At 42.2% G+C, this 27,325-nt stretch overlaps 1 protein-coding gene across 3 annotated transcripts in view; it reads left to right on the top strand.

The window, feature by feature from the left end:
* Positions 1 to 26,586, top strand: part of LOC119790203 (perforin-1-like) — a 31,700-nt gene extending 5,114 nt beyond the window's left edge. Inside the window, exons 1-3 of one of the 3 annotated variants that reach the window (XM_038295638.1) lie at positions 22,455 to 22,511; positions 22,697 to 23,232; positions 25,244 to 26,586. In XM_038295638.1, coding sequence (XP_038151566.1) covers positions 22,697 to 23,232; positions 25,244 to 26,429 — 1,722 coding nt within the window. In that variant the 5' untranslated portion in view covers positions 22,455 to 22,511 and the 3' untranslated portion in view covers positions 26,430 to 26,586. Of the gene's footprint in view, positions 1 to 8,120; positions 9,657 to 22,454; positions 22,512 to 22,696; positions 23,233 to 25,243 lie in introns of those variants that run through there. The other 2 variants (XM_038295639.1, XM_038295637.1) reach the window with 2 other exon arrangements.
* The last annotated feature ends 739 nt before the right edge of the window (positions 26,587 to 27,325 follow it).

The raw sequence follows: 27,325 nt of genomic DNA, 5'->3' as shown, positions 1-27,325 counted from the left end.
TGCAAAAATAATAATCTTAGGCCCCAAGGGGCCAGGCCAACTTGGCCCCGCGGCCACGATCCATAGAGGGTAAGAGGCCCCAAGGGGCCAGGTCAACTTGGCCCCACGGCCATGATCCATAGAGGGTAAGAGGCCCCAAGGGGTCAGGCCAACATGGCCCCGCGGCCATGATCCATAGACGGTCAGAGGCCCCAAGGGGCCAGGCCAACTTGGCCCCGTGGCCACGATCCATAGACGGTCAGAGGCCCCAAGGGGCCAGGCCAACTTGGCCCCGCGGCCACGATCCATAGAGGGTCAGAGGCCCCAGGGGGCCAGGTCAACTTGGCCCCGCGGCCACGACCCACAGAAGGCCAGAGGCCCCAAAGGGCCAGGCCAACTTGGCCCCGCGGCCGCAAGCCACAGAAGGCCAGAGGCCCCAAGGGGCCAGGTCAACTTGGCCCCGCGGCCACGACCCACAGAGTGCCTGAGGTCCTAAGGGGTCAGGCCAACTTGGCCCCGCGGCCATGATCCATAAAGGGTAAGAGGCCCCAAGGGGTCAGGCCAACATGGCCCCGCGGCCATGATCCATAGACGGTAAGAGGCCCCAAGGGGCCAGGTCAACTTGGCCCCACGGCCACGATCCATAGAGGGTCAGAGGCCCCAGGGGGCCAGGTCAACTTGGCCCCGCGGCCACGACCCACAGAAGGCCAGAGGCCCCAAAGGGCCAGGCCAACTTGGCCCCGCGGCCGCAAGCCACAGAAGGCCAGAGGCCCCAAGGGGCCAGGTCAACTTGGCCCCGCGGCCACGACCCACAGAGTGCCTGAGGTCCTAAGGGGTCAGGCCAACTTGGCCCCGCGGCCATGATCCATAAAGGGTAAGAGGCCCCAAGGGGTCAGGCCAACATGGCCCCGCGGCCATGATCCATAGACGGTCAGAGGCCCCAAGGGGCCAGGCCAACTTGGCCCCGCGGCCACGATCCATAGACGGTCAGAGGCCCCAAGGGGCCAGGCCAACTTGGCCCCGCGGCCACGATCCATAGAGGGTCAGAGGCCCCAGGGGGCCAGGTCAACTTGGCCCCGCGGCCACGATCCATAGACGGTCAGAGGCCCCAAGGGGCCAGGCCAACTTGGCCCCGCGGCCACGACCCACAGAAGGCCAGAGGCCCCAAAGGGCCAGGCCAACTTGGCCCCGCGGCCGCAAGCCACAGAAGGCCAGAGGCCCCAAGGGGCCAGGTCAACTTGGCCCCGCGGCCACGATCCATAGAGGGTAAGAGGCCCCAAGGGGCAAGGTCAACTTGGCCCCGCGGCCGCGACCCACAGAGGGCCTGAGGTCCTAAGGGGTCAGGCCAACTTGGCCCCGCGGCCATGATCCATAGAGGGCCAGAGGCCCCGTGGGGTCAGGCCAACTTGGCCCCGATCCATAGAGGGTCAGAGGCCCCAAGGGGCCAGGCCAACTTGGCCCCGCGGCCACGACCCACAGAGGCCCCAAGGGGCCAGGCAAAATTGGCCCCGCGGCCATGATCCACAGAGGGCCAGAGGCTCTCAATCATTATTATCAAAGCTAATTCTCAAATTGGATGGATCACACAACCTCACTCACATATTCTTTATCAATTATTAAAGGTTGTTTCTGAATTTTGATCACATAACTTAATGCAAATATTCTTGATTGATTGACAAAGCTCATTCTCAAATTTTGATTACACAACCTTACTCTGACAAATTATCATTATCGAAAAGCTCTATCTCGAATTTGGATCACAGAATCTCACTCAAGTATTCTTAGCTGTGCCCCTCCCCCATCGAGTCTTTCATAAACCGGTCTGTTCTTTTAGAATCTCCTCATTTGGTATTTTGAACTCGTGAGAGACTGCTCAAAATTTGGTTTCCTTTCCCTCAGTTCAGACTCAGAGATAATTTGAAATCATTCAACAAGAAGTTTAACGCGCGCACACACACACACACACACACACACACACACACACTTGAGTTGAGCATTACTTGGAAATTCTTATATTTTCCATTTTGCTGTTACTATCAGCATCTTCCCATTTTGTCCTTTTCTTTCGAAAAAGTTTACAGTCTGACATTTGTCACTGCTGTCAGTTAATAACTTTTTGGTCTTTGACCCATTTTGTCATTTTCTCGATTCGATCGTCACTGACCACTCTCTCCTGTCTGGCAGACATCGTTGCTGCCATCATAGCTAGCAAGCTGCCTGCAGATAGCAACATTTTGGTGTCCTTTGTGAAAATATTTAGATAGAAGACAAAAGTGCACAAAGTTGTACAATTATTATCTTTTCAAAATATTTGTTTCACTGTCAGTGTGATTGACCGACTTTGCCGCTAGATTTTGTGTCTTTTGGCCATACCTGGCTAGCGACTAAAAACATCATTTAGCGACTTTTTGGTTGTGAAGATAAGTGGTAAAAGCAGATCTGCCTGTTGGTCTTCCCACATTTTGCCATTTGGTACTTTGCACTCTTGTTGGTCACTCCAAGGCATTGTCCCTGCCTTCAGCTAGTCACTTGGCTCTTTTGGAATATATTTCACTGTAATTGGCTCTCTCTCTCTTTCTCCTCAGTACAAATCAGTCTGTTCCCTTGCCATTTAGACATTTTCTTGATTCGATCATCACTGACCACTCTGCTCTCCTGCTGTCTATCAGACGAATCAGTTGATTCTCTGCTCTCAATTGTCTATGCTAGTAAGCTGTTATTCTCTGCTTTGGAGTGTTGATGCTGGGTTGCTAGTTTTCTAAATCACCTCACACACTTGAAGGAAGCAGCACCGATCATAAACACACAAACAAACTCACACACACACACACACACACACACACACACACACACACACACACACACACACACACACACACACACACACACACACACACACACACACACACACACATAGTTGGTTTCTCTCTTGTGATAGGCAAAGAGCCAATGTGCAAAGAAAGAAGGGAAATATGGATCATAAACGTTTAAGTGGAGGAGCTAGAAAAAAAATTCAGCAAGAAAAGAAAAAAAAGGAATCAGTTTTACTTGAGAGTGTTCCAAATATCTCCAGCTTCTTCAGTACAAAGACATCTGCTGAAAGCAATTCTATAAATGCTACTGCAAATTCACCTAAGGTTAGCAATGCACCTGAGCTAGCATGTAGCTCCCAAGATCCTGAGACCACTACAAGTGTAGACACTGAACCAAATGCTTCTGATGCTTATGATTCAACCAATTCAGCAGTAGCCAGTTGCTCGGATGAATGTGAGGTCACTGCACCTCTGGACAGCATAGAAAATGAGCTGAATCTTTCTTCAACACCATCTACAGTGACAACGTTACCTAGTGATCCCGCTAAATGGGCTGAGACCCTCACTGAGTCAATGAAGGAAGTTCTTATTCAAAGAGGTGCAAAATCATTTCACAACCGTCACAGCCATTATCCAGCTTCTGTGAGGAACAGTGGGCTAGGAGGCAAAACCCGATGCCTAAACAATGAACATTTTACTTCACACTTGCCCAATGGACAACGAGTACAAAGAGAGTGGCTGATGTACTCTCCCTCTACTGGTAATGTTTACTGCTTTGCATGCAAACTGTTTTCCCCAAAAACGCATTCTTTTGTGACAGGCTATTGTGATTGGAAACACTCAGAAAGATTTGGTGAACATGAGCGAAGTGCTGAGCACATAACCTGCATGCAAGCAGTCTTGAACCGCGCCAAAGGTGCCACAGTTGATGCAGACCTGTTCAAACAGTTTCAGGCAGAGAGCAGCTATTGGAGGCAGGTGTTACAAAGAGTTGTTGCAGTCATTAAATTCCTTGCAGAAAGGGGCCTTGCATTTAGGGGTAAAAATGAATCGTTAGGGTCTCCTCTCAATGGGAACTACCTTGGTATTCTGGAGGTCCTGGCTGAATTTGATCCCTTTCTAAAGGATCACATCAGAAAGTTTGGGCAGATGGGTCGAGGTAATACCTCATATCTGTCCTCCACCATTTGTGAGGAATTCATTGAATTGATGGGTGCAAAAACCAAACAGGCTATAGCAGATGAACTGCAAGCAAGCAAATACTACTCTATCATTGTGGATTCAACCCCAGATTTATCTCATGTGGACCAATTGACATTCATATTCCGTTTTGTTAGCAAAGAGGGCAGTGTTGTTGAACGCTTTGTGGGTTTTGAGCCCATTACTAGCCATACAGGTGAAAGTTTGGCTAACTGTGTCATGTCTGTGTTGGAAAATCTAGGGTTAGAGCTGTCAAATTGCAGGGGGCAGGCTTATGATAATGCCAGCAACATGTCAGGGAGGTATAATGGGTTGCAGGCTCACTTAAAGAAAAGCAACCCATTAATACACTATATTCCATGTGCAGCTCACTCTTTGAATTTGGTGGGAGTCAACAGCATTGACAGATGTGGAAATGAAGTCTCTAAGTATTTTGACTTGATTCAGTCTATTTACAACTTCACAACTGCATCCACACACCGATGGGACAGGGTATTTGGCAATTCCAACATAGATCTCACATTTAAAGCTTTATCCAACATGCGTTGGAGTTGCCGTGCAGAATCTACCAAAGCACTGTGGCAGAACTACAGTAAAATAAAAGCAGCACTACAGGTTATTTCCACTGATGACACAGAGAAATGAGACACACGAACTGAAGCTGACAGTCTAGTGCGGAAGCTGGATTCACTTGAGATGGCCTTCATGGCAGACTTTTGGGACACTGTTCTGTCCAGATTTCAGGCCACAAGTCTGCAACTTCAAAAAGCAGACATGGACCTTGATACAGCAGTTAGATTGTTGGAATCTCTGCGCACCTTTGTTCTCTCCCAAAGAGATCTATTTGATCATTTTGAGCAGAAAGCCTTAAACATGTTGGGTGGCACCCCATCTTACAGGGCTGAACGGACGAGGAAACGTAAAAATTTTGCTGATGAATCAGCATCCCCAGATGTTTTGCTTGAGGGAAGGCAACTGTTTCAAATAGAGACATTTATTGCCTCTATTCATCAACTGAGTTCAAGCCTTAATCACCGTCTGGAGGCCTACAAACATCTGAACAATTTGTTCAGTGTCCTTTTCTCTTTGGATACAGAGTCCAATGCTTCAGTCCTTCACAAGGCCAAGATTCTCACTGAATCATACCCATCTGACCTCAATGAAAGTCTTGGACAGGAGCTTATACAGTTCAAATCTTTTATACAGCTCAACAACACTGATGAGGAGAGGACCCCTTCAGGACTGCTCAAAACAATAATACATTTTGGACTACAGCCTACGTTTCCTAATACATACATTGCGCTACAGATTTTTCTCACTCTACCGGTCAGTAACTGTAAGGGAGAACGCTCATTCTCTCTTTTGTCAAGAGTAAAAAATGAGCTGCGCACAAGAATGACTCAGAAAAGATTAAATGCGTTATCTCTAATGGCAATTGAGAGTGAGCTGACAAGAGAGTTGGACTTCAATGATGTGGTGGATGATTTTGCAAAATTGAAAGCACGAAAGAAACCCCTTGCTTAAAGGTGCACTGTGTAAGATTTTTAGGTTATTTCCAGAATTCACCCATTCACTAATGTTAGGCTACCTGTTTTCATGAATACTTACCACCACCATAAAATTCTAAGTATCCATTATGACTTGGAGAATTGCACTTTCGCCATTTCTGGGAAGTGTCACCTGGATTGTGAAGATAGGATTGACTTTAGGCAGAAGCTTGGTGCTTTCTCTGGCAAACTGAACCTCAAGCTTCATTCTCTGCAGCTTTGCATTCTTGTGCAGACTTTCATCCACAAGGAACTTTTCAACTTCCCCACTATCGTGAAGGGGCCATCAAAAGATTTCAGTGTGTCCAGCATGTCTAGTCTCTTACTCTCCTTTCTTTGAGCCATCTCTTGTTTCTCATATGCCCTACTCTCGAATTTTGCCTTCATGAATTTACTCCAGTTGAGTTCAACCTCCCTTTTTGCTTGTGCTGCTGCCTTGAAACCTCTGAGGCTCCTGGCACTTCTGTAAAATTCTTGACCTATTGACTGCGTTCAGTGTGCCCAACTTCTTCAGTTTGTAGTCCACCTTGCCACATTGTCTCTCCATCCCAATGTTGTGCACAGGGGTGCCATCAATGTTACTAGCCTGTTCACTGACAGGGTCCATTGGGAAGGTCTCCTCATCCATCCTCTGCCTGGCCAGGACAGTCTTCAGATGGGGCAGCATGAGATCTGTCAGCTGCTTCACTTCATCCAAGTATTCGGCAGCCACGTCTGACACTGAGTTCAGGACATGTCCAGTGCCTGTCCAGCCACTATAGCATTCTTGGAAATGGGCTATCTTGACCTGCATGCAGCCCTTGTACCATGAACTGGCCTACACCTTTCTTTGTGGTGCTCTCCGATGCATGTTATCATTTTACCTTTCTCCTTCTCCTCAAGCTTAACCACAAATAGATACAGACTTTGAGCCTCAATTTGCTGCACAGCTGCCGTTATGCCAAAGTGTTTTCCTAAGATATTATTTTATTTTTAATGATAGAAGGGAGGAAAAGGGGGCAAGAATCATGTCCGATTTAGTTTTTTGGGTGGGGTGGGGGGTTTATTTCATGATAGCTACCAACTTCCAATACATAATATCTCTCAAATGACCCAATGCACCATCACTGAAGTGGGCATAATCATTTTCCAAAATGTTTATTTTTAGGCCATTTATCCCCTCCCCCTGTGTCTGTGTGAAACCTGTGCTTGTCAGTGTCTGTGTGGTATACCTAATAGTGTGTGTGCAGTATGTGCACTCTTCTGTACAGGACAGTGTGCATGTCTGTTCACAGTATACAGTATTTCTTGCATAGTGCGTGCGTGTATGTGCGCCCACACACGCGGGGGGTTGAGGGGCCAAGACCATGTCAGGCCCAGGGGGCCAACATTTCTTAATCCGCCCCTGATTGTAGCAAGTAACTTCTATATTTATTCAAAAGAACAGCCAGTTACTGGAGTTGAAAAATAGCATTATCTATAAGCTTCATATGCTGCAAATCAGTGACTTGCATTGTTTTTTAACTATGTTTATTAGCAAATAAATTACTTGTCAGAATTATCTACACATATTCAGTATGTAGAAAAACCAATGTAAGAATTAGAAACCCTGATTTTAGTTTTTAGATACTTCAATGAAGAATATCAACTATTACCATGAGCCTCAATGAAATTTACTTTAAGCAGAACCAAATACCAATTTCAATGTGCCCATATAACTTGTCTCAGAGTAAGTGGATAACCATGTGTTAAATGTATTTACATTTGTATTTTTCCTTTAGATTATTTTAATCAAATTGTACTTTATTTTAGAAATAGCTACTAATCTCTAATATGTTCCCCAGTTTAATTTGTATTTCTTTTTCATACTGTAGACAAGCAGCAGTTGTCATCTTCACCATGATGGAGTTGCATCTTACAAAATAAATGATAAAGGATAAATATACATTTAAAAAAATTATATCTAACAATTGATATATATTTACTTTTAATCAGCTCTTTTAGAATTTGGATTCTGAGGCCTCTCGGAGCCATAACAAGAAGTAGTAACTTGTCCGCTATTATCAATCAATCAAACGTCTTTATTGTCAACTACAATTTACATTGCAATCGAAATTTCAGTTTCAGTACAACCGTTCATCGAGGCGGGAACGGATTGACTGAGGCCATGCATGCCACAGAACGCTGCCATTTGGCAGAATGGCGCATTCTTATGGCTTCCCAGGTCCCAAGCGGTTTACCTATAGCGCTGATATTATCATATCATTAATATCAATACTTTTATTTGAATATGCTGCAGTACATAGATCTGTTCCGCTATATGCTGAGGATCTGTTTTTCTGTCAGTTCAGTATGAGAATTGTTCATAAATGTCAAAAGTTACAGTAGGTCAGTGCCAATTGAACTGTTACATGTAATGCACATCATAAAATCAAGACAAATATGCTTATCAAAGAGATATAAGAAGCTGGTACCATGCCTGTGAAGTAAACAGTAAGAACACAAGCTATTAGTTTAGGAATCAAACCCTCCAACTCCCATATCTATGTTTTGTATTTTAATTGCAACTGTAACTTATTTTTCATTCTTCTGTGCTTCACAGGTACAGACTGACCACTAATCCTCCTTTGAGTCCTGATTTTATGTCAGCTGTAAACGCTCTCCCTCCATCTCCTCCCTCAAAGGCATCATCGTATCGTGAAGTGATTGACACCTATGGTACTCATTACATAACACAGGTATATCTTGGAGGGGAAATAAAGGCAACAACAGCTTTTCAGACCTGCAAGGCAACCATGGATGGGCTGACAGCAACAGATGTTAGTGATTGCTTAACGGTTGAAGCCTCAGCTACCTTTGCTAATAGTGCTAGTGTCAATGCCATGGGTAAACACTGTGAAGCACAGAAGAAGAAACTGAGCTCTGCTCAGAGTTTTAGTTCAGAATTCAATGAGCGTATTACTGAGGTTATTGGAGGGGATGAAATGGGAATTGTACTTTTCGAAAGTGGTTCAGACCCTGCTGTGTATAAAAACTGGTTAAACTCTCTTAAAACCACACCTGATGTAGTTCAGTATAACTTGAAGCCACTGCACATGATACTTCCAGATAATCATCATGCAAAAAATGGTCTGAAACGAGAGGTGGAGCAGTACATTATGAGAAATGTAGTGCTGAAGAAATGCTCTGAATCCTGTCAAATTGGACACAGGTCCAGCAAAAGGGATCCCTGTGCTTGTGTTTGTAATAGCAACCAGAATATTAAGTCAAACTGCTGTCCTGCTGGAAAAGGTCTCGCAACACTGAAGGTGTACAAACTATTTGCAAAGGGTTTGTATGGTGATACGTGGTCAGAGACGGATGGTTCAGTGGAGGTTAAGTATGGTGACCAGCTAAAGCGCACCAAAATAATCAGTAACAATGACAATCCTAGGTGGCCCGAAAAATTTGATTTTGGACCCATTGTTATCAACATGCAAAACAAGCTGAAATTTTCTGTTTATGATGAGGATACAAAGTGGAACCGTGATCTGCTTGGTCAGTGCTCTTTTGATCTCCGTAGAGGGCTTGTGAAGGACACCTGCACGTTCGATCATGGTACATTCTACTTTACTTACTTGGTAGAGTGTGCACCGAGTCTCGGTGGCAAACGATGCGATGAGTACATTTCCTCCCCCATGGACCCTTCTTTGACCAAAGCGTTTTACACCAGAAATAGTGTTCTGCTCGGAAATGCAATGAAAATGTTTTCAAAGCCAGGTAGTACATCAGGTTCTGGCAAACTGTAAGATTTTTTTTTACGAAATGCATTTCCTGTCTATTTTTTGTGAAAGATATCAACATTTAAAGTAATCTATGCTAAATGCTAACTTCTTTGACCAAAGTGTTTTAAACCAGAAACAGTGATCTACTTGGAGTTTCAATGAAAATGTTTTCAAAGACAGGTATTGGATCATGTTATGGTGAACTGTGAGATGGTGTTACAAGCACAATAAAATAACAGTTTTAAGCTTGAATCATTATATCGTTTAACTTTCGGGTAAAAAAATATTAGTCTTCATTTCTGTTAAAATAAATGCTAACTGGTAAATGTATTTTTCTTTCCTATCTGCTAAATCCTGCAATAAAGCATCCAAAAAGACAATGTACCTTTTTTGTTCTTTTATTAAAATGGGAATATTTTCTTCTGAAAATGTGCAATACAGTGTAGGTGAACAGTTTGTTACACACCAAATGGAAGAGTAGTTAGACATAGTTTCATTTTATGACCTGTCCTAAAAAATACATCAGTAATAAAGGTCATCAATTGGAGCTACATGAATAAATTCCCATGGTACAAATATGTCTCAATGGTCAGTTTAACCAATGGGGGGCAGTGCATATGTTGCCAAGGCCTTTAGTGGGCACCCCTCAATTTAATCTACTTCTTATCCCCAATTTGCAGTAATGGGTGTCAAGGGGATAATATCACTACTTTCACATTTTAATAGAATAAACCAGTAATAGTTTTCAAACATGAACTGTAACAAGTGCACATCTAACCAACAGGATTATTAGTGTGAGAGTGAATACAGTGATCAACTAAGCAGGAAGCCCAGTTAAAACAATGGCAAACCTCTACTCTATAATTTTTATACACATTTACATCATCAGTAGCCGTTTAGATTCCATATGCATCTAATTACCAGCTAAAATAGAGCATAAAGAATGAAAATAAAATATATCACTCACCAAAGATGCTAATTATTTGTAAACAAAATCCATCCTTCTGTCTTTGCACAAGAAGTCTTTGTACCTCCATTTAGTATCAGCCATTCTGGACAGAAATACTTTTAACAAAAGTAAATCTAGAATGCAGATTGTCACTAGTTTAAGTTGACTGTAAACATTTTGCTCTAACTGACCAATCAGAGGACAGAAAATGATGACTTATGGTGGGCACGCTTGCTGGCCCTGTGGGGAAAATCTAAATTCTGATTGGTTGAAAAAAACATTCCTCGGTAATATTGTTAAGGTAAAATCAGCCAGCACTGCTGATTCTGAAGGCTCTGGGCAGATTTGATTGACATTGCAAATATATAGCAGCCACATAATCGTAATGGAAGCAGCGCAGCCAAGAGAAACACTACAAAATCAAGAGAATGGACTGTTTAGACTAAATTAATACATTTGGAAAGTTTAGGTTGTGAATGTAGGTTAGTGTTTCTGTCATCATTTTCTTAACAGATTTGACCCACATGCAGTAAACCACTCAGAGAACAAGAGTTAAAGTTTTTAACAGGTTTATTGATAAGATCAGCGGGGTTTGGATTCAGGAAACTCAGTGTACTGGTGAACCAGGACTGGAAGTGGGAAGGGAAGTATCAGAGGTTAGTTCAGGGTCAGTGGGAACTTTGAGCGATTATTTGGGGAGACAAAGAAAACGGGACTCACGTTAGTGGAGAAAACCTTCTTCCCTGAATCCAGTCGGTGTGGGTTTATCCAGAGGTAGGGACTCGTTGGAGGTTGGACAGGTTTAGACTTGGTTGGCTCCTGAGAAGCTTGGGAGCGGACTGTCACTTGGAAATCCAGGTAGTGACAGTCCAACGCTCAAATAGTCCTTAGTGATGAGCCAACCAGCCGCAGGTGTTTGAGAGGACCAATGAGAACAGGGCACCACCTGGTGGTGGAGGAAGAGAATAACACAAACACAACAACCCACACAAACTGGATTCCTAACAGTCGATAGAGGCCTTGAAAGGGGAGAGTCCTGTGGCAGCAGAAACATGGGCGTTGTGGGCGTACTCAACCCACGGGAGATACTGGCTCCACTCAGTGGGATTGGAAGCTGAAAGACATCTGAGGCTGGCCTCCAACTCCTGGTTCATTCACTCAACTTGATCATTAGAGTGGGGATGATAGCCAGAAGTGAGGGAGACCTTGGCCCCAAGGGCCGAACAAAAACCCTTCCAAACCTGTGAGATGAATTGAGGGCCTCGATCAGAGTATGTCTTGAGGAATCCCATGGAGGCGGAAAATGTGCTTTACCAGGAGTTAGGCTGTTTGAAAAACTGTAGGGAGCTTGCTCAGTGACACTAGATGGAAGGCCTTGGAGAAACGGTCAATGATAGTGAGAATGGTGGTCATACCTTTAGAGGTGGGCAGTCCAGTGATGAAGTCTATTGCAAATTGGGACCAGGGTCTCTTGGGAATGGGCAGGGGTTGAAGCAATCTGGTAGGGGGCTGATGAGAAAGCTTGTTCCGGGCGTAGGTCTGGCAGGCCAAAACAAACTCCTTTAAGTCGTTTAGTAAGGAGGGCCACCAAAAACGTTGATTAATGAGAGCCACGGTTCGACTGACACCTGGATGGGCTGAAAACTTGGAAGTGTGGAGCCAGTTAATTACTCAAGCACGAATAGATGATTGATCTTAGGCCGATCTTAGGCAGTTTGACGTCTCTCAAAGCCCACCACTGAGTTTAGCACACATAAATTTTAATACTTGAAGTGTTTATTATGAATTAGCAATGTCTCTGGACTTTGAAGGTATGAATTCAATTCAATTCAATTCAGTTTATTTATATAGCGCCAAATTCACAACACATGTCATCTCAAGGCACTTTACAGTTCAACCAGATCATACAGTCAAATTGATACAAAGTTTTCTATCTAAGGAAAACCAGTTGATTGCATTGACTCATTGACTCAAATACAATCCCTCACACTAAGCATGCTTGTAGCGACAGTGGAGAGGTAAAACTCCCTTTTAACAGGAAGAAACCTCCAGCAGAACCAGGCTCAGTGTGAGCGGCCATCTGCCGAGGCCGACTGGGGTTCAAGGAGACAGAAGCAGAGATACAAAAAGCAGCTGTAAAAGGCGGCCCCGTCCAGGAAACACACAGCCAGGCAGACAAGCTCCAAGGCAGCTCCCATGCCAGAGGACGAAGAGAGCACATCCACTCAGTCACGGTCAGAGAAACAGGACCACACTGGAAAACAGGCCGATCTCCAACATCTATAAACAAGGGTGTTGATGGAAGCAGCACAGCTGATGTTTCTTTCCAGGATGACGTCACAGCCAAACAGGAACAGACGAGGCAAAGCTACTCTGAGGAAAAGCAGAGAGAGCAGAAGGTTAGAGATTGAACTAACAGATTCTGCAGAATAGGAGAACAGAGAGAGAATGAAGCAGAATAATGAAATGGGGGTCCCTATGTCCTCCAAAAGTCTAAGCCTATAGCAGCATAACTATAGAGATAGCTCAGGATAACCTGAGCCACCCTAACTATAAGCGTTATCAAAAAGGAAAGTTTTAATTCTAGCCTTAAAAGTAGACAGGGTGTCTGCCTCATGGACTAAAACTGGTAGTTGGTTCCACAGGAGAGGAGCCTGATAACTAAAAGATCTGCCTCCCATTCTACTTTTAGAAATTCTAGGAACCACTAGTAAACCTGCAGATTGAGAGCAAAGTGTTCTGTTAGGAACATAAGGAACAATCAGATCTCTGATATAAGATGGAGCTTGGCCATTTAAGGCTTTATATGTGAGAAGGAGGATTTTAAATTCTATTCTTAATTTAACAGGAAGGCAATGAAGAGAAGCCAGGATAGGCGAGATATGATCTCTCTTTTTAATTTTCATTAGAACTCTGGCTGCAGCATTTTGGATCAGCTGAAGGCTTTTAACTACAGTTTGTGGACTTCCTGATAGTAAAGAATTACAATAGTCCAGCCTTGAAGTAACAAATGCATGGACTAGTTTCTCAGCATCACCCCTGGACAGGATATTTCTAATTTTTGCAATGTTCCTCAGATGAAAGAAGGAAATTCTAGAAACCTCTTTGATATGGGATTTAAATGACAGGTCCTGATCAAAAATAACACCAAGATTTTTTATTTTATTATCTGAAATCAGTTTAATCCCATTCAAATGAAGTGACTGGCTAATCAGTTTCTTTTTCAGAGACTCTGGTCCAAAGACTATAACTTCTGTTTTGTCTGCATTCAGAAGCAGAAAGTTAAGAGTCATCCAGGTTTTTATGTCTTCAAGACATGCCTGTAATCTATGTAATGGGTTAGCTTCATCTGGATTTATAGACAGATATAGCTGGGTATCATCAGCATAACAGTGGAAATTAATCCCATGCTGTATAATAACTCTACCAATTGGGAGCATGTATAAAGTAAAGAGAATTGGTCCTAGCACTGATCCACAGGTAACCTTTGAGCGTGTTGAAGATCTATCATTAACATGAACAAACTGAATTCGATCAGATAGATAAGATTTAAACCAGTCTAGTGCTGTTCCTTTAATTCCAACAAAATATTAAAGTCTTTCTAAAAGAATATTATGGTCAACTGTATCAAATGCAGCACTAAGATCCAACAGGACGAGCACAGATACAAGTCCATTATCTGAGGCCATGAGAATATCATTAGTGACTTTCACCAGAGCTGTTTCAGTGCTATGATGAGCTCTAAAGCCAGACTGAAACTCTTCAAAAAGTTCATTATGGTGTAAGTGATCGCAAACTTGTTTGGCAACTACTTTCTCAAGAATTTTGGATAAGAAAGGAAGATTGGATATAGGTCTATAATTGACCAAGTCATCTGGGTCAAGAGACGGTTTCTTAAGCAGAGGTTTAATTACAGCAACCTTAAAAGCTTTAGGTACATATTCCTGTAACAGAGATAGATTAATCACATCTAAAATGGAGGAGGAGATCAAAGGGAATACCTCCTTAAATAACCTGGTTGGAACTGGATCTAACATACAAGTTGAAGGCTTAGATGAAGACAATAGTTTTGCTAATTCAGAAAGTTCAACTGGATCAAAGCAGTCTAAACCCGGATCAGATTCCATGACTACCTCAGGTACAATCGCGGATAGAGGAGTGCTTATGATCTTATTTTTAATAAGATCAATCTTATTTATAAAGAATCCCATAAAATCATTGCTGCTAAGAGCAGGTGGAATGGACGGTTCAACAGAGCTATGGCTCTGGGTGAGTTTGGCAACTGTATTAAAAAGAAATCTAGGATTATTCTTATTCTCCTCTATTAATGAGGAGAAGTATGCTGCTCTTGCTTTACAAAGGGTCCTCTTATACAGCAGTAAACCATTTTTCCAGACTTGGAAGGACTCCCGCAGGCCTGTGGAGCGATATTTTCTCTCCAGTTTCCTAGCATTTTGCTTCAAAGTACGCAGCTCTGCATTAAACCAAGGAGCAAGCTTTCTATTTTTAACGGTTTTCATCTTCAAAGGAGCTGCGTTGTCTAAGGCAATACGCAGAGAACTAGCAACCCCATCAACAAAATCATCAACCTGTGAAGGGGAATAAGCTATGCATTTGCACTCTGCAGCACTGCTCAGCGACACAGAGGAGAGAGAAAGTGAAGCAGATTCTTTAAAATTTATAATTGCACTATCTGATAAAGATCTACTAAAATTGAACCTTCTTTTGGGGGAGGAGAACTCTGTTAAAGTAATCCTGAAGGTTATTAGAAAGTGGTCAGAGAGGACAGGGTTGTGAGGAAATACTGTTATTTCTTCACATTCTATGCCGTATGTCAGCACAAGATCCAAAGTATGAAGATGAGAATGCGTGGGACCACTCACACTCTGAACAAAGCCAATAGTGTCTAAGATAGCATTAAAGGCTGCTCTTAAGCTATCGCCTTCAATGTCAGCATGGATGTTAAAATCTCCCACTATGATGACCCTGTCAGTATTTAGTACCAAATCAGAAAGGAACTCTGAAAACTCATCTACAAATTCAGAGTAAGGACCTGGTGGACGATACAAAGTTACAAAAAGAAGAGGTTTTCTTGCCTTGAAATTTGGATCAGGGAAATTAAGGGTTAAATGTTCAAAAGAATTGTAGGTATTAACTGTTTTGGGAGTAATCAGTAAGTCAGACTGGAAGATTGTTGTTACTCCTCCTCCTCGCCCAGAACTTCTGGGTATGTGAAAATTTAAATAGCTTGAAGGAGTTGCCTCATTTATGCCCACATAATCCTCTTGCTGCAGCCAGGTTTCTGTAAGGCAAAACAAGTCAATGTGATTACCACAAATCAAGTCATTAACTAGTAGACTTTTAGAGGAAAGCGATCTTATGTTAAACAGACCGCATTTAATAGTTTTAACTTTTTCCCCAATTGGAGTTATTTTGATTTTAATTAGATTATCATGATTTACTCCTTTGGGAATCTTTGCTAATTTATTAGATTTTGGTTGTGGGCAAGACACTGTCTGGATGGAGTAAAGAGTGGGTAACAGTAGAGAAGCTGCAGAGATGTGTGTTAAACTACAACTCTGATTCCTGGTCTGCACCCTGGGTGGTCAGGGTTTTGGAGGACTAATAAATGTGGCCAGATTCCTAGAAAGAAGAGCTGCACCATCCAAAGTGGGATGGATGCCATCTCTCCAAATCAGACCAGGCTTTCCCCAAAAGGATTGCCAATTATTAATGTAGCCCACGTTGTTTTCAGGACACCACCTAGAAAACCAGCGGTTGAATGACGACATGCGGCTAAACATGTCATCACTGGTCAGATCAGGGAGGGGACCAGAGAAAATTACGGAGTCCGACATTTTTTTGGCAAACTTACACACCGAAGCAACACTAATTTTAGTGACCTCCGATCGGCGTAACCGGGTGTCATTACCACCAGCGTGAATAACAATCTTACTGTATTTAACCTTATCCTTAGCCAGTAGTTTCAGGTAGGATTTGATGTCGCCCGTTCTGGCCCCCGGCAAACATTTGACTATGGTCCCTGGTGTCTCTAATGCCACGTTTCTGACTATGGAGCTGCCAATCACCAGAGTGGGCTTCTCAGTGGGTGTGTCACTGAGTGGGGAAAACCGGTTAGAAACGTGAACGGGTTGGTGGTAACCAGTGGGCAGAGATCCACAACTACGCTTTCTGCGTACAGTTACCCAATCGCCTGGCTGCTCAGGCACTTTTGGAGGACAGCTACGCGGGGGGCCTACTTTAACTCCTGGATGTTCAACAGCCTGAAGCCTGGATTCTAACTCTGACACCCTCGCCTCCAAAGCTAAAAAAAAACTACACTTATTACACATCCCATTATCACTAAAGGAGGCAGAGGAATAACTGAACATCTGACACAGAGAGCAGGAGAGAGGAGAGGAAGAAGGAAGAGTTGGAAAAGAGTCAAGGGAGGGAGAGAGAGAAGCCATAGCAATGCTAAGCTAGCGCTAGCCTAGGCTAGCTACTCCTTGCTATCAGAAATAAAACTGTGTGAAACTGACAAGTGCTCAGTAGAAAAGTGCAGCAGAAGGTGCTATGTTTTAAAGTAGTCAGTTAGAGTTACTTAGATACAGAGATATCACAGAGAAAATAACTTAACTTCAGATGGAGTTCCTCTGAACAGCTGAACACTCAGTTAATCCAACCAGGAAGTGAACAGGTCCAAACAGGAAGCAGGAAGCCCAACCCAAAAAATGTCATGAAATGACTTTGAAGGTATGAAATATTACCTATTTTTCAAAGATATGTTGGTAATGAGTTGAGGCTCTCTACTTGTAGATAAACTATTTTAACCCCCTACCCAGGGTTATATTGTAATAACTACTCCTAGAATGTTTAAATGGAGTGGTTGAGTCCGAATTAACTTTAATAAAGTTTATTGACAGTGTCGTTGGATGAAGGAGTTTGCCCTGCAACCAAAGGGTTGTCTCCTCAAGCTCCTGCTTTCAGTGCCATTGTGTCCTTGGGCAAGAGACTTCCCCTGCATTTCCTCCTGATGTTGGTTACAGGGCCCTGTTGCGCCTGTTTATGGCAGCTTCGCTTCTCTAACAGAATCAAGGCTGCCATAGACAGCCGACTCATTTAATTAGTTGAATAAAGTTTCCCATCTAACCTTTAAGATAAATACCAATACTGAAAAGATTAGAAAAGTAAATGATAAAAATCTTAAGTGTTCCTAAGAAACCAAATGGCCTCCGAACAACTTTAAAATAATAGTGATAGCTCTGAAAGAGGAAGTCTAGAATTAATCTAACACTGACTGGGGTGTGAATTTACAACAAAGTGTAAAAAAAAAGGGCAGTTAGTGAGAAGCACAAGTAAAAGTCAGATAAAATTAACAGTTTACATTCAAGGTGCACTGGTTTCATTTTAACTGTAATACAGTTTAAAAAGCAATCCTCACAATTACTCAGTTCGCGAACAATGTGCACAATGTGTTTCCAAATTAGATCTGTTAAAAGGCTGCTGGGAAGGACATTTGACAGAGAGAGCAAAAGAGATCACTGCTTTTGTGAGTCAGGAGTGTCTGTATCACTGTGGTCAATTGTGCTACTATGACGACACCTCTCACAACCCTGCTCACAAAGGTGTAACGTTCTGTTAGTCACAGGATTGTCTCAAAGCACTTGAATTGATAGCAGTCGCCCTGACAAGTGAAACAGTTTTAGTAGCTCCAGTTTTACCTCACTTTTAAACTTGCCGTGGATGCTTGTGATGTTGAAAGAGGAGCGCTTTAGCTACAAACTTCAAGGATAGATACATCTGAACCTTTATCTAATTAAAAAGGCTGAGTTATCACCAGCAATATTCCACTATAGAGAAGAAAACTCTTGCTATGGCCTTTGCTTTCCAACATGTTGAAGTATATGTCCCCTCTGCAAGTGGTGACTTTATGGTGCTTAGTCATCACAAAGCCGTCAATTTATTAAAATTTTTTTGTTGTTGTTTTGCCCTGTCTGGCAATGTAGCAATAAGAATAAATGTCTTGATGCCAAAAAGAGCCCAACAGATTTTACTTTCAGTACTTTTAGTGTAGCTGTATGGCAATTGCCATATTGCTCCACTTGTTTCATGCATATAAATTGCTTTATTATAATTATGCAGGGAGTTTTACAGTTTATATGGACACTGCAATGTAAATAGAAAAGAAGAGGAAAAACAAAAAAAAAGAGAAAAGCTGAAAGAAAGAGGAGATTGAAAGGAGACTATGACAAAACATTTTAAGTCTGCTTCATCACCTGTAACGAGGTGCAAAAAGAACAGCACAACCGAAAGACATGGTACGAGACATACAATAAAGCAACACCTTGAAACTATCGCTGATGTAGTATTATTTAGTCTGACATGTACTCTGTGTTACCTGAAGATATGAATGTGGGCTTTCTGTATGGAAGTGAATCCCTGAGTACCTGGAACCAAGCACCTGTAGTTGTTTGTGAGAGTGCACTTGTGCATGTAAAGTTTATCCATAGAAATAATGCTCAATAGTGGTTGTGGAGAGCCGAAGAGGGGCCCCCCAAAGCGCCGGGAGACCCAAAGCCCCAGATGCCCAAAGGGACCCCAAGAGCAAAGGCACCAAGGAGGGGCCAGCCCAGGAAATCAGACCCCCGCCAAGGGAGGAGGAGAGACATCACATCACATCAGGGTGGCCGGCAGCCAGCCACCCTGATGTGGATCCGGCCCTGGGCCCCAGGGATCCAAGGCCCCAGGGGCGCCCGACCCCCAGGCAGGAGCCCCAGCCAGCAGCCACCCGGGCATCGACCCCCACACCCCGAGCTCCAGCAGTGCACCGGCGAGCCTCGACGCCAGGCAGCAGAGGGAGAGCAGGACGGGGGAATGGGCTCCACACTTAGCGGAGACTTAAGATGTGCTTGGGAGAGGGAGCAGTACATACCACAACCTTGGAGATAAAAAAAAAAAAAACTCACAGTCTCCAACACTCCTTCCCACCCTAGTGCCCCCAATCGCACCACAAAAGAAGAAAAAAAAAAAAAAAACGCGGACACATATTCACACATAACACTCACATCCAATAATACCAGGACCAAAGACCCGGCGGCACTGGTGGTTGGTCCCGGGTTTATCGGATGACCAATTAAGTGAACCCAAAATCCGAATGGGGGGGAGGAGAGTGGCGACCCCCCCCCCCCATCCTGTCCATCCACAAAAAAAAAAAAGGGTGGGTAGATGGACAACCCTGGCCGGCCAGCCCACGCGCAACACGCAGAGCCCCCACCCCAGACGAAGCTCCGCCAGACCCGAAGCCTTTCTAAAATCCTCTTCCCTCCATCACCACCCCCAGCCCCTCCTGCTGTGATTCTTCCCCTACATTAACACTCGAACCACTCACCAGGCAAGCGACAAAAGACTTCCAGGTTGAGATCATTCCCACTCCCCTTCCCTCTCCTTCCCCCACTAGCAGAGTGCAAACCCCTGAAGGGGTAAGCATCTGCCATAGGTGTTAATGTCCGTGCATTCCCCACAGAAAGTAAAGAATTTTTTTTTTCAGTTAATTAATGTGTTCCATAACGTAATGGATGATTAAATGAGTCATTTCAGGTTGAACAAAGGTATTCTCGGCCGCCCTGGTGGTCTGTGGGGGAAATACTGCACTTGCAACTGCAGGAGCACCGACCCGCACCCACAGGCTCAGAAGTCTCGTGAGAGTCAGTCTTGCTTTACGGCGAGAACTGCTACACCCCCCAGTTAAAAGCATTCTCGTTGCTAGCACAGTGGCAATCTTTGTGCAGTTATGCTACGTTCACGCAGCAAAAGCAGCAAAATCGCATCTGCTGCTTCATTTTTGCTGCTTGTACCAGTTAGTTCTGACGCGTGGCTGAAGCAGCTTTGCTGCTCTGGCTGCAAAAGTGTGTCTGAGGCGCGTTGGGCGGAGCTTCACTATCCTTTCTCTGCCTTGCAGCTATATTTGCTGTGATCAGTGGGAATAAAGTAGTTTTAATATGTGTTTAAGTGAGAAAATACACCTGAAAACGTAATCAGTGCAGTCAGTTCATTCAGATTATTATCCTGCCTTCAATATTTTTTCTGTGGGAGCCGCTCAGACCCCCACATACCAGGGATGCGCCGACAGTATGGATCCCTTCATCAGCAGCGGTTCACCGCGGCAGCTGGTAGGTGTTTTTCATCTAAATAATCCAAACTGCATATTCTGCCGGCAGATTTCTGCATTTTAAGTTAATTTAGGCGTCAATAAACTGTTTAAGAGCAGTGATCATCAGCGTTGTGTCTCTCTCCCTGCGTTAAACGCACCCGACGCGCTGCTGCAGCCGCTCAGACATGCTGCGCCTGCAGCTCAAAACGCACCGCGGGACCTTTGCATGTAAACTCGCTGCTTCTGTCGCGCCAGCTACATCCAGTGTGAACGCAGCGTTAGTCATTCGCTGCTAAGCTCAAAACAACCGCGCCTGGCTTGACGGAGAAACCAGGAGAACAGCTGAGCATATTTACGACAGTGCACTTTTACTTTCGCCCTCTGGAGGGAGCCTCACTGGAAAATCAACACTGGTTGCATAGTGTACCTTTAATCAGTACTTCCACTTTTACCAGAGTATTTTTTAACACAAGTATCTGTACTTTTACTCAAGTACGGAAAGTGAGTACTTTTGCCATCTCTGGCTGTAAGGCACAACAAGATATATCCATCAACCTCTACAAACCATTAAAGATGTCACTTATTTATGATTTATTTATTTTTTTTTTGTCAGAATGAATTGATTCCACATTAACTTCTTTCCTTAATCTGAAAGAAAAGTGTTGCAACTGAAACAGAATTGTGAAAATGATATCATTTTGTTTACAGATCTAGAAGATTTGGGTGTTTAATAAGACACTTTTGCGTACATTAATGTAAACTAAAGAACCAAAGAAAAAAATAAAAATCATTAAATATACTCCTTGATCACTAAAAGGAAACGTTTGGTCAGCAAAGAATAACCAATGGGTCATTATTTATACCTAAAAATAATACGTTTGCGGTGATTTAATGAATTTAGCATTCATCAGTAAAAAATTTAAAACAATATTTTTGGTTGCAATCACTGAGTTCGGGAACAGATATTTTTGCACAAGTATAGTAACACATCACTCCTGACATCTGGCAGTGAGGTCACGGTGCTTGTAAGCCTAGCGCCATTCTCACCACTTCACAAGCAAAGTCAATGGAAACAAATAGACACATCTGCAATCGACAACAATTATTTAAGATTTCCAGAGGACTTCTCCATTGCAATTTTCAAGAGCTATAGTTAAACGGACAATGCCCACGTGCATGGCAATTGAATGTCTTAATACATCGGGTAAAAGTGAAAAGAAAATGAGTAATTTCACCTTTCGAATTCATGATCCACCACAGATGGGTTTGTCGTTGGATTGCCAACTTCAAGTGGGCAGATTTGCCATCGAACTTCTGGCCAGAGAAAAAACATGACGCATAGTGCACTGGTTGTCGCCATCATGGATAATAGCATGTTGTGACAAACACCAGATACACTAACCTGACAACAGCCAGATGCATGTCTCGCTCCGCCCAGCAGCGGAGCTAGGCGGAGTGAGACATGCATCTGGCTGTCGTCAGGTTACAGATACACGGCCACTTGCTCAACAACCGACACCACAATGTGACGTCACAAACCACTAGGTGGCAGTAGTGTTCTCTGACAAACATCGATGAAAAGTACTCTTAGTTAAAAACACTTATCCTTCATTGAAAAGTATGTCATAATTTCATACTTAAAATTCTTTCAGAAGTTTGTATTCTAAATGTGACCAGACTTTTTCTTTAAGACAAATTAAGCCTGGTAATTATATATATAAATAAACATCAGTCTTATAAAGGTTGAAAGATGAACAGGTTGTTCAACATTGGAGAAAATCTTTTTTTTGAAAGCGTGAGAATAAAGAGGCTGAAGGATTTGAGATGCAGTTACAACATCAAAATGTATGTTCTTCAATGTTTGTTTTAAAGTGAAAACTTTCAGATGTATCATATTTTCAAGTTTTATTGGATCATTAAAATGATTAAAATAAATATGCTTTTATCACCAGCTTTACAGCTGTTTTGTATTTTGCTTCAGTTGAAAAAAACTGTTGCAAAATTAGAATAATATAAATGACCTTTGCAAGCATCACACTTGTACACAGTAACATCCCTCTGCATTAGCACTGTGTATAAAACACGTAAGTGGAAACCACCAAGCAGAGCTTCCCATCTACAGTGAAGGTAAGATACCAAGCTTTATACCCCTCATCTGCACCTATTTTTTATTTAACTGTTTAAAATAAAAGTGTTTTTTTTTTCATTTAATTTTTATTATTATTGCCATCCTGTTCAGTGAGTACATTTTGTATTTTAAAGTCCATCCTGATTAATCTGTTTTGAGTTTCATTTATGTTCTTTTCTTGTAGATGGCAAACATGTGGCAGCTCATATTTCTGTTTTTGATGTGGATTCCTCTGAGTCTCTCATCCATTTTGAGCTTCATTGGTTCACCACAGCAATGTGAAAAGGCTCATTTTGTACCAGGTTACAATCTGGGTGGAGAGGGCTTTGACATTGTGACGATGGAGAGGAAGGGGGCTTATGTCATCGACACTGAAACATGGAACCTTGGAAATGGCACTTGTAAAATGTACAGAAACAGCTACCAGGCAGGAGTGTACCAGAAGGTCCCAGTTGCTGTGACAGACTGGAGAACCCTCCCGAAGTGCACCATGAAGGTCTCTAGCACACTCTACGACTCTGCTGAACAGCTCACGAACGATTCTACATCATCTGTGACCAATGACTGGAAAATTGGTCTTAATATTCCTGTGGACCCGTCAGTCACTATTGGTGTTAGCGCTGGAGGGTCACATTGCAGGGCTTCCCAATTTGGAATGAAAAAGTCCAAAGAAGATCGGTACTTCTTTGCCCGCCAATCCATTAATTGTAACTTTTATAGGTGAGTATGCAGATGGATTACTGGTAATAAAATAGATGTTTCGTTTTTGTGCTCATTGTAGAATGTTTGAAATAGTACCATGGTTTATAAAACAGTGTGAAAAAATTACATATTCATAATAATGCAAAATCATAGATAAAAGGGAAGAACAAGCAATACGACAAAATAAAAAATCAAACCGTTAAAATAATACATTCAATTGTGATGAGCAAACACAATTGACTGGGCTACTCTATCACAAACTATGAATTTTAATATTGCCGTCCTCTATAACTCAGAACTTCACTGACTTAGCATTTAGTGATAGTTATAAAATGGATATACAATTTGACCACTGGACTCTCAGAGTCACTTTGAATGTTAGGAGATGTTGCTATCAGATGAAAAGTCTGATAGAAAAAAAAATTAAAAGCAAAAGTAAATCTAAACAAAAGCGCTTTAAAACACAGTACAGTTTTTATCGTTTATCTTTTAACTCTTTAAGATTATACTGAGGTGCCAGTTATTCGCTCTATACTGATGATGCAGTTCTTTATGCAGCCACTGAGTTACCTGAGCAGCCTGCAGCTGTACTGTCCACCAAAATGTCTGATATCTAACAGTGACTCATCCAAAATAAGTCACTTTTAAATCTGTCAAAAGCAGTTACCATGTGTTTCTACATCAGAAAGCTGGAATTGAAAGAAAGATTTAATGTTCAATTACAAAATTAGGAAATAAATTTTGTAATTCTTCCAGTTACAGAATTTCAATATCTTAGATTAGGTTTAGATCCTAAACTCAAATTTGACAGGCATGTTGTATGAAGAAAATAAAAAAAAAATAATACAAAATAATCTCAAAAATAGTTTTAAATTATACAGAAGCTCCTTACTGAACTGGGCAGCTACCCAGTACATGCATGCTGTGGTGTTTTCTCACAAATCCTACTGCATGTCAGCATGGGCATAAGCTGTTCTTACAGCAACAAAACAGGCTTTATCAATATACCACCCTGGCGGTATATACCTCAAGAAGGTTCTGGGTTAGATTCCTGGCCTGGGGTCTTTCTGCGTGGAGTTTGAATATTCTCCCTGAGCATGTTTGGGTTCTCTCCGGGTACTCCGGTTTCCTCCCATAGTCCAAAATCATGGTTAATTGGCTTCTCTGAATTGTGCTTAGGTGTGAGTGTGTGTCTGAGTGGTTGTTTGTCTCTGTGTTGGACTGTCCACCCTGTACCCTGCCTCTTGCCTGTAGACAACTAGGGATAGGCATCAGCCCCACTTGAGATAAAGTTTGTCAGATTGTTTGCTTCATACTGTAGACAAGCAGCAGCTGTCATCTTCACCATGATAGAGTTGTATCTTACAAAATAAAAATTATATCTAACAATTGATATATATTTACTTTAAATCAGATATATATTTACTTTAAAATTGGATTCTGAGGCCTCTCAGTGCTATAACAAGAAGTAGTAACTTGTCCCTCTATCATCAACCAATCAATCAAATGTATTTATTGTCAACTACAATTTACATTGCAATCGAAATTTCAGTTTCAGTACAACTGTTCATCGAGGCGGGAACGGATTGACTGAGGCCATGCATGCCACAGAACGCTGCCATTTGGCAGAATGGCGCATTCTTATGGCTTCCCAGGTCCCAGGCGGTTTACCTATAGCGCTGATATTATCATATCATTAATATCAATACTTTTATTTGAATATGCTGCAGTACATAGATCTGTTCCGCTATATGCTGAGGATCTGTTTTTCTGTCAATTCAGTATGAGAATTGTTCATAAATGTCAAAAGTTACAGTAGGTCAGTGCCCATTGAACTGTTACATGGAATGCACATCATAAAATCAAGACTTGCTTATCAAAGAGATATAAGAAGCTGGTACCATGCCTGTGAAATAAACAGTAAGAACACAAGCTATTAGTTTAGGAATCAAACCCTCCAACTCCCATATCTATGTTTTGTATTTTAATTGCAACTGTAACTTATTTTTCATTCTTCTGTGCTTCACAGGTACAGACTGACCACTAATCCTCCTTTGAGTCCTGATTTTATGTCAGCTGTAAACGCTCTCCCTCCATCTCCTCCCTCAAAGGCATCATCGTATCGTGAAGTGATTGACACCTATGGTACTCATTACATAACACAGGTATATCTTGGAGGGGAAATAAAGGCAACAACAGCTTTTCAGACCTGCAAGGCAACCATGGATGGGCTGACAGCAACAGATGTTAGTGATTGCTTAACGGTTGAAGCTTCAGCTACCTTTGCTAATAGTGCTAGTGTCAATGCCATGGGTAAACACTGTGAAGCACAGAAGAAGAAACTGAGCTCTGCTCAGAGTTTTAGTTCAGAATTTAATGAGCGTATTACTGAGGTTATTGGAGGGGATGAAATGGGATTTGTACTTTTCGAAAGCGGTTCAGACCCTGATGTGTATAAAAACTGGTTAAACTCTCTTAAAACCACACCTGATGTAGTTCAGTATAACTTGAAGCCACTGCACATGATACTTCCAGATAATCATCATGCAAAAAATGGTCTGAAACGAGAGGTGGAGCAGTACATTATGAGAAATGTAGTGCTGAAGAAATGCTCTGAATCCTGTCAAATAGGACACAGGTCCAGCAAAAGGGATCCCTGTGCTTGTGTTTGTAATAGCAACCAGAATATTAAGTCAAACTGCTGTCCTGCTGGAAAAGGTCTCGCAACACTGAAGGTGTACAAACTATTTGCAAAGGGTTTGTATGGTGATACGTGGTCAGAGACGGATGGTTCAGTGGAGGTTAAGTATGGGGACCAGCTAAAGCGCACCAAAATAATCAGTGACAATGACAATCCTAGGTGGCTTGAAAAATTTGATTTTGGACCCATTGTTATCAACATGCAAAACAAGCTGAAATTTTCTGTTTATGATGAGGATACACAGTGGAACAGTGATCTGCTTGGTCAGTGCTCTTTTGATCTCCGTAGAGGGCTTGTGAAGGACACCTGCATGTTTGATCATGGTACGTTCTACTTTACCTACCTGGTGGAGTGTGCACCAAGCCTCGGTGGCAAACGATGCGATGAGTACATTTCCTCCCCCATGGACCCTTCTTTGACCAAAGCGTTTTACACCAGAAATAGTGTTCTGCTCGGAAATGCAATGAAAATGTTTTCAAAGCCAGGGAGTAAATCAGGTTCTGGCAAACTGTGAGCTATTTTTTACGAAATGCATTTCCTGCTATTTTTTTATGTATTTTTGTCCATTTTTTGTGAAAGATATTAACATTTAAAGTGAACCATGCTAAATGCTAACATATACGTAATCCTGCTTTAATGTTGCTTTCCTATCGACCAAATCTTGCAATAAAGCATCCACAAAGACAATGCAAGTCTCTCTTTCATTATTTTAAGGGTATAAACAGAATATTTTCATATGAAATTATATTTTTAAATTTGAACAGGGAGTGAGTATTGATAACTTATCAAATAAAAGTGAATTTTGATAATTTCTCTAACTGTCACTGCTCAATATGACAGATGTTATTGATTAAGAATGTATCTATAAAGCCAAGATTGAAGGATACCATGTTCTTTCCTGTGCTTGATCAAAAAGAAAAACACCTTTGTTTGGTTTACTGTACTAAGATTTTTAGGTGTTCTTAATGTGATAATAGATGTTTTTGCTACAAAGATAAAAAAACTGCTTTAAAAATAAAAAATAAACTCCTTTAAAAGTAATGTCTTACTTTTTACTGGGGTTGTCCCCAATTAAAGTCAGTCTGAAAAGTATATAGAACTGAAAATTAGTAGAGGAACAGACAGAAAACTGAGAAGATTGGTGAAATTTGCTATCCTGTACTTTAAAGATCTCATGTTTTGCTGAAGCCTAACCAAATAAAAGGCCGGTAAATCCAAAGACTTCTAATGAACTAGATTCTTGTGATCAAGTGAGGATGCAGGCCTTAACATGGTGGAATATTTTACAGGGATGAGAACTACAGACTGATTTGAGTTCTAGTGGCTAAATCTGACGTCAAGGGATAAATATATACTGCTATATTGATGATCTCCAGCTATATCTGTATATTAATCTTTAAAATTTAGCCA

Source organism: Cyprinodon tularosa, unplaced genomic scaffold (assembly GCF_016077235.1).
Source record: "Cyprinodon tularosa strain WSP-4 unplaced genomic scaffold, ASM1607723v1 ctg358, whole genome shotgun sequence".
Lineage (NCBI taxonomy): Eukaryota > Metazoa > Chordata > Actinopteri > Cyprinodontiformes > Cyprinodontidae > Cyprinodon > Cyprinodon tularosa.
Note: the sequence above shows the minus strand (reverse complement) of the source record. Positions and strands in the feature narration are given on the sequence as shown.